Source organism: Mytilus trossulus, chromosome 4 (genome assembly GCF_036588685.1).
Source record: "Mytilus trossulus isolate FHL-02 chromosome 4, PNRI_Mtr1.1.1.hap1, whole genome shotgun sequence".
NCBI classification, from domain to species: Eukaryota; Metazoa; Mollusca; class Bivalvia; order Mytilida; family Mytilidae; genus Mytilus; species Mytilus trossulus.
The window spans coordinates 58,581,732-58,590,490 of record NC_086376.1 but is presented as its reverse complement, the minus strand read 5'-3'; the positions used below and the strand labels follow the sequence as shown (position 1 = coordinate 58,590,490).

The 8,759-nt window shown below is 34.2% G+C and overlaps 1 protein-coding gene across 1 annotated transcript; it reads left to right on the top strand.

The window, feature by feature from the left end:
• The first annotated feature begins 281 nt into the window (after positions 1–281).
• On the top strand, positions 282–3,383 carry LOC134715636 (uncharacterized). The gene is made up of 3 exons (XM_063577953.1): positions 282–635; positions 1,590–1,658; positions 3,041–3,383. The coding sequence occupies exons 1-3, from the start codon at positions 338–340 to the stop codon at positions 3,268–3,270; spliced, it is 597 nt and encodes a 198-aa protein (XP_063434023.1). The 5' UTR covers positions 282–337; the 3' UTR covers positions 3,271–3,383.
• Positions 3,384–8,759: the final 5,376 nt, after the last annotated feature.

The following is an 8,759-nucleotide window of genomic DNA, read 5'->3' as shown; positions in this document are numbered from 1 at the left end:
GGAGAAGACCAAGTGACCATATTTCTATACCCCAGTCACCCTTGCACATTTAAAAAATGCTAATAGTATTTTTAATGTTTTGTTTTTAAATTACACGAGATGGAAACTATTTTAATTAATCCAATATGTAGGAGTTTGAAAATGAATATCTGTAATCACACTTTGCGTCATCCTCATGAAAGAGTCCTGCCCTGTATAGCGGAAAATATCCTCAATCATACATTGTATGCACTGCACTGCATTGCACATTACGTTAAATCACAATGACATAAAACGTCACAATTGCGACTTGGAAACGTCAGTTCGAAACCCGCTTCAAACAAAACCAAAAGGAAAAATGGGAGCATCATTTGCAAAACTTAATTGTTGTACAAGAATACGCAATAACAAGGTTGGAGTGGTTTCTAGTTCTCTCGAGATAATCAATAGAATTGAAACGCGCCAATCAACAGACATATTGCAAGAGTTACTGAGTGTAGGAATAATATCAGAACGATTCGGTGGTATGAGATTTATTGTTGAGACATTAACAGAAAGTGAGATGACAAAACCCAGGAGACTTCCAGCTATCTCTATTTCCAATGACTCATCAAGCAGAAGACTAACTGATAAATCCAGGGCTAGTACGTCAAAAGGTAGACATATTTTCAAATTAAAAAAAAAGTTAAAATTTGGGACGGCAATATCATCGCAAGTTAGTGAATTTGGAAATTAACTGGAACTTGAATTTGGGATTTAACTGCAAAAATTGAATTTGGGAATTAACTTGACACTTGAATTAGGGATTAACTTGATAGTTGAATTTGGGAATTTAATGGAAAGTGTAATTTGGAAATTAACTGGAAAGTTGAACTTGGGATGAAACTGGAAAGTTGAATTTGGAATTAACTTGACAGTTGAATTTGGGATTTTCCTTTATCTGGAAAGTTGAATTTGGAAATTAACTGGAAAGTTGAATTTGGGAATTAACTGTAAAGTTGAATTTGGAATTTAACTAGAAAATTGAACGTGGGATTTAACTGGAAAGTTGAATTTCGGATTTAACCGGAAAATTGAATTTGGAATTAACTTGACAGTTGAATTTGGGATTTTCCTTTATCTGGAAAGTTGAATTTGGAAATTAACTGGAAAGTTGAATTTGGGAATTAACTGTAAAGTTGAATTTGGGATTTAACTAGAAAATTGAACTTGGGATTTAACTGGAAAGTTGAAATTGGGATTTAACTGGAAAGTTGAATTTGGAAATTAACTGAAAAGTTTGCATTATAGAATTATCTGGAATGTTGAATGTAGGAATGAGCTGGGAAGTTGATTTTTGGAATTTATTTGAAATTTGAACTTGATAATTATCTGGAAGCTGATATTGAAAATGACTGGAAATGTGGAATAATAATCAAACATTTTGCATTTTTAAGAATTTGTAAAAACATGGTTCCTCAATGAAATAAACGCATCGCATTTCCCCGTTTCTAAGCTTCATCCTTATCAATGATTGATGACAGTCAAGTCAATGCACTAACATCGTCTATATATTGGGCTGATGTAGAAAACGAATTTTGAACAACATTATGTTTTTTTTTCTGTTTTAGATATATATGATAATGAAGATAAAGGACTTATGGTCGAAATTCGACGCATGGATGCCTTGGCTGACAAAGGTAATTCTAAAATATTCGAATAATCATCTTTAATGTACACATCATAGTTAAGACAGTGACTTGAAAGATTGATAGCATGTTTATAAACGTATGTTGTAATGCAGGGGAGTTATGTAAGCCAAATATATTCAAAATAAGTTGGAGCCCATAAACTAATTTGCTTTGCTCATTGTTGAAGGTCGTACGGTTATATATAATGGTTAATTTCTGTGTCATTTGGTTTCTTGTGAAATTTTATCTTATTGGAAATCTTACCACTTCTTCTTTTTTAAAATTATTAGATAAAAACATACAACAAAACCACAAACAAACAATCACAAAGTCGAACAACAACAACCCGCACAATGAAACGACAACAGGGATTAAGCTGAGTATACGGATTTGATATTTAACTGTTGTTTTGTTCGAAATGGTATGAGGGAAACATTGTCCTCACTTTACAAATCAATTTTTGTTCTGCTCCGAACTGGTAGTCGTGTTACATTTTATCTGCTCCGAACTGGCAGTCATGTTACATTTTGTCTGCTCCGAACTGGCAGTCATGTTACATTTTGTCTGCTCCGAACTGGCAGTCATGTTACATTTTATCTGCTCTGAACTGGCAGTCATGTTAAATTTTGTCTGCTACAAACGGGCAGTCATGTTACAATTTGTCTGCTCCGAACTGGCAGTCATGTTACATTTTGTCTGCTCCGAACTGGTAGTCGTGTTACATTTTGTCTGCTCCGAACTGGCAGTCATGTTACAATTTGTCTGCTCCGAACTGGCAGTCATGTTACATTTTGTCTGCTCCGAACTGGCAGTCATGTTACATTTTATCTGCTCTGAACTGGCAGTCATGTTAAATTTTGTCTGCTACAAACGGGCAGTCATGTTACAATTTGTCTGCTCCGAACTGGCAGTCATGTTACATTTTGTCTGCTCCGAACTGGTAGTCGTGTTACATTTTGTCTGCTCCGAACTGGCAGTCATGTTACATTTTGTCTGCTCCGAACTGGTAGTCGTGTTACATTTTGTCTGCTCCGAACTGGCAGTCATGTTACAATTTGTCTGCTCCGAACTGGCAGTCATGTTACATTTTGTTCTGCTCTTAACTGGCAGTCATGTTACATTTTATCTGCTCTGAACAGGCAGTCATGTTACATTTTGTTCTGCTCCGAACTGGCAGTCATGTTACATTTTGGGATATAATTTATGATCATCAATGTTATAATTACGATTCACGAGTATGGTGCATATCATTGCACTGCATGTACCGTATATATACTTACACGGATTATGTTAATTATGTATTTTCCCGGCTATTCTATAAACACAGATACATAGTAAATATAAGCAATCTTAGGAAGTTAAATATGTATTTTTTCTTTTGTCATATTTAGGGAAAATGGCGAAAGAATCTGAAAGAAGAAGGCAGGCAGCGAAAGAAAGAAGGGATAATAGACTTAAACAAAAAATAAGAAAAACTGAAAGTAAATTAAGGAGAGAAAATAGGGGAGATGAAGGTAACAAAAGAGCTTTCCATCAGCCTAAAAGTGAAAGAAGACCTGCCAGAGAACCAAGACAAATCAAGCATAACGTTTCCCGCGGTTTACCAGATGTATCCGTATAAACTTTACTATATCAAATAATCCAAAGTTTAATGAATTATACATATTTTCTAATTTGAATACTTATTTGATATTGTATTTCTTTAATTTCAACGAATACATTTTTTTTTACTTGTACACTTAAACATTTTTTTATTTCTTTTTGGAAATGGTTGTTTCTATGTGTGTAGCGATGTTTAGTTGTCGGTGTTTATTTACTTAAAGCACCAAATAAGCAATACTTGTTTTTATAAATAAAAGTCTATAGATTTCCACATGTACAGTATACACTGATTAAATTGAAATTGTATCCCACAGCACTGGACACATCTTCCTAAAAACTCGTTTGGATCGCAACAAATTAACACAACAACCATAGTCAGGATACATACAAAAAATGAATTTTCTTTGTGAATGAACATAGTACTAAAACGGAACATGCCATCAGGTTTTATTATGCGACATGAGAGAGGAAAGTAAATACTTTGTCAAAATTTTATGAAAAATAAACGAGCCAAATTAATTCTAGTCAAGGTGTTGCCTGGTACCACCTTAACACTACCGTACATTACGGTTAATATCGCTTCGGTCGCATGGTCACTAAAAGCACCAAATGTATTTCAATACTTAGCATGTTCTAATAACACTTTATTAAGTCTTCCTGGAAAAGAATTATACCCTTTCATGCTCATGGTCGGCAACAATACCATCTTATTATACATTGTTATTATCGTTCATAATGGTTTTAAAATAACCCTTTCTCGTTTAAATTGTTTTAAATTTGTCATATCGGTGCCTTTTATAGCCACATGTGTTGTATGGGCTTTGTACATTGTTGAAGCCCGTACGGTGACCTATAGTTGTTAATTTGTGTGTCATTTGGTCTCTTGTGGAGAGGTGTCTCATTGGCAATCATACGTACCACATCTCAACGGCCTAATTTACGTACAAAAAATGAAGGAAAAACAAATATGTAACACATAAACAAACGACAACCACTGAATTACAGGCTTCTGACTTGGGATAGGTACATACATACAGAATGTGGCGGGATGTCAGGAAGATCCTAATCCTCCTCTTACCTGTGACATAGGTATAACAGTACAATATAAAAACTCATCTGATGCATGTCCAATACGATCATGCCAATTTTTCCGGAAAAATTGACATAGGGGAAGAATTGCTATAGGACACCAGCAGACCTAATCTAACAGTCTGGTTTTTAACACGGTATTCAATATATATCAGGTGCTTATTTATTGAAATGTAACACAAATGTAAGAAGTGGTTGATTATAGGGAAGTTCATTGCATACACGTAAATTATCATTTTATGCATAACATGGATCCAAAATTGTTTGGCCTCGCTCCAGGGCAGGCAAGTTACGGCTCTATAATGGTGTGGCAACTGCATATAATGCTGGGACCACTGCATATGATTATGATCATCAACATGCGTTCCATAATATTTATCAAAAAGCTATCTTCTTTCATTTAGTTAGATGCATGTCCACTTTTGTTATTAGTTACCTGTCTATTCTGTCATATATATTGTATTTGATTTGTAATTTGTCCTTATGTAACATATATGTTGTGTCTTAGTGAAAATAAATAATTGAATTGAATCAATAGACGTATACGTAAAACACTCCGGACAATAGGTCCGAGACCATAATTATTTCGTAGTGCATTTCTTTTAGTACATAAAATGAAAATAAAAAAAAAATCCCACCTGCGCTTTCTCAAAGAAACTTCTACAGTGTGTTGTACTACTTTTGGGACAAATTATATAAAAATTATAGAAAACGTCATCGGCTCTTTAATACTCAAAATATGGACAATGCTATGTTTAGGTCGTCTTGAAATCTTTTGACAGCTTCTGAAGGGCTAACTTGAAACCTTTTTCAGCTGGACCAAATCACTTCTTTCCTTAAAAAAATATGGACCCAAATTATTTTACAGTGTAATTTCACCCCCTACTTGCAATTTGAGGCATTAATCATGGAGAAATAAAGGAAGGGGTATAAAAATTAATGACAAGTAACCCACTGTCAACACTATATGGACAAGATTTGTCGACAATTGTGGTATCGGACCAATAACATTACTTTACATGAATGGATCTCTTTGAAATTAAACCAGAAGGTTCAATACCACAAAAAGAAGGTCCCAGCCGTTTAAGAATAAGGGGCCCAAAGCAAACAATATTTCTACTTTCAGGATAGTAACTTGTTTGTATTTTCAATTGCTCTAAAATTGTTCGACAATGTTTAATACCACAAGTAGAAGGTTTGTATTTATTTTGGGAATTATGATGTTTAGGAATTAAGGACCAAAAAGGGGTCAAAAACAAGCATTTTTGTAGTTTCTGGACAATAACTTGTATAAGAGTACAAATCTATCTGACGTACCACAAGGTTCCATATTTCAAAAGGAAGGTTGTCATTGAGTTGGGGGTTATTGCCCCATTCATGCAGGAATTAGGAGCCAAAAGGGCTAAAAACAAGCATCAATCTAATTAAAAATTTGATTTCTGATTACGTTATACTACATATGAGTATAACGTAATCAGAGATCAATATTTTAATTAGGTTGAACAAGCATATATCTGGTTTCCAGATAATAACTTGTGTTTAAGTGTATGGATCTCTATGAAATTGTATTCAAGGGTCCAGACTACAAAGGAAATGCAGGGATCAAGTGTGGGGTAATTACTCCAAAGGGGAATTCAAAAATTTTTGGGGGTTCCATTTTTTTTTCCAACAAAGAAGAAATCTTTAATAGCACAGTATTGCACAATAGATTTGTAAGATCTTGATATTTTGTGTGTGTCAGAAACCTATGTTATGTTTACCAAAAAATTGATAACAATCCAATTTCAGGCAGTATCTATCTTGAAAATTGTGTCCAAATTTGGACCAACTGTTCAGGGTTCAACCTCTGCGGTTGTATCAGGCTGCACTCAGCGAAGCATTTTATTATTGTTCGTTCTTATGTTGTACTGCTACATCATTGTCCAAGGTTAGGGAGGGATTTGACCCCCTAACATGTTTATTTACCCTGCCAAATTCTGTATCGTTGTATGTGCCTGTCCCAAGTCAGCAGTCTGTAATTAAGTGCTGTTAAACTACTATAACACAGTTATAGTAGTCTCGGTTCAGTGCATGGTTGTCGTTTGTTGATATGTTTCATATTTGTTTTCCCTTCATTTTTTGTAAATAGATTATTAGCCTGTTAACTTAGTTTTTTCGATTGAATTGTTTTACATTTGTCATTCTGGGGCCTTTTATAGTTGTATATGCGGTATGAGCTTTGTTCGTTATTGAAGGCCGTATGGTGACCTATAGCCCAACTCAACAGTTTTGACAATCATATGCAATTATTTCTGTTCTCACTATTTCTCCACTCACAGTTTACAAATTCAAGGCAATGATTAATTTACATATATATAGGCATTCAAATAGCATTCCATAAGTTTATTAAGTCTTCACAATTAGCAGTTATTGTTTACGAAAAATTTAAATGAGATAGCTAAAATCTGATGTCATCTTTGAATATTTATGAAAACTGCTAATTTCACAAACATTCAATTTGCTATACTTTTCAGAAGTACATATAGAATGGATGGACACAGGGGCAGATTCAGCCATTTTAAAAAGAGGGGTTCCTTACACAGGATAAATGGGGGGGGGGGGTCTAATGCATGTTCTTAAACCCTGACTGCCATTTGCAATTGCCACATAAACAGCTCACTAGATATAATACAATGGATCTAATTATATTTAATCGAACAGAAAACAGAAAATATAAACTTGCAGAACAGATGGTATACATATACGCACATCTGGCGTGTTAAATTATAAGCCTGGTACCTTTGATAACTAGATATATAACCTTAACGTTTTACCCTTAAATATGTAGGCTGTCAATGCAGTATGGGATTTACTCATTGTTGAAGGCCGTACGCCCAGTAAAAGGATAAGCAATAGCATTATGCACTTTTGATATATAATACAGACTCGGACGGAAGATCCAGTTATCTTTGGTTGAATCTTCAAAGTGAACAAATAGCAAACCTGGGAACCGATATTTATGTTCCCGCTTAGCAGAACTATGATAAATCAGGCCGTTTCTCTCAGTTGGTAAGTTTTGATAGGGCTATGTCTTCAAGGACAACATAATTGTTATAGAGGTAGAACATGTGCTAAGAAAAAATTGTATCTTTTAAGGTCGATGTAGCGTGTGTATTTATAGACTCATTCCACAGACTTGAATATTAATCAGGAATTCGGAAATAGGAGGGCGGAGTTTCCAGTTACAGACAAGTGCCGATTATTCAGCCGAGGACTTTAAATTCTGTACCAACTATTAGTACATAGAAAGTCCCTGTCTTATTGACAGGGCGTTTTTCAAAAAAAACGTATTTTCTTGTCCCAGCCACTTTAAAAAAAAATGTGTTTGATCTTTGCAAGTAATTTTTTGTGCAGTCAGTACATTGAATTAGATTTAACATTTTTAAGCCAAAAAAAAGTTTATTTTTAGAGGGATTAATAATATATTGACTCCTGAATGGTCCAAACCAACCAAAATGGCATGTCCCTAGTCCGCCTGTTCAACATTCATACTAAAAAAAAAAAGGTAAAAAAATGAAGAAATAAATGTTATTTTTACTTTACATAAGCTATTTAGTAATTCAAAAGTATGTTCAGAGCCAACATATTTTAATAAACAGCTTTCAATAAAGGATTTTTAATTTCAGAAGGTGTGTCCCTCACAAAATGTCCACAACGAAACGAAGTCATTAAAATTTGCCAATAAACAGTTCAGTTTATAAAATCAATGTAATTTTTGTTTGCAAGAGATATAAACATTAGAGTCTTACAAAAGAATCGATGCTTTTATAACGGCAATTAAATTGTTGGTAAGAAAAATTTAGCACATCAAATGGCCCGGACAAGAGTGATACCGTATTTTTGTTAATGTACACTACGAAACGGGTAAAATCTCCTTCAGCATCTGGTTTTAAAATTATGAAAAAAATATCAGTGTACAGCTTAATAAATGCTTTGATGAGTACAATCAGTCTTGTTGCTATTGCAATATAGGGATTGTGGGGGAAAAAATAAAACATGCGAATACGTCCCCTACGAAACGGTCCCCTACGAAACAAGTATATAAGAAAAACGTTTCGTAGTGGACACTACCACTACCATGCAGTCTTTTTTTAATCTTTTTTCAATTATATTCGTGCAAAACAAATAACAAGGGTTAGTTTCAAGTAATTTGTATTATGTTTTTGTTAACATATAATAGGGTTAATGTCAACTACGAAACTTTTCGTCCACTACGAAACCGCGGCATCAAAATGTCCACTACCAAGGATTTGTATAGTTAGACTATACAAATCCTTGCTACTACGTAACATGAGTTGTACCTTCATATGTGAAGTACTGTCTAATCTTTATCGATAAAAATAGTTTTCCAATTCAGAAAACAAATTGGAATGTCTATAG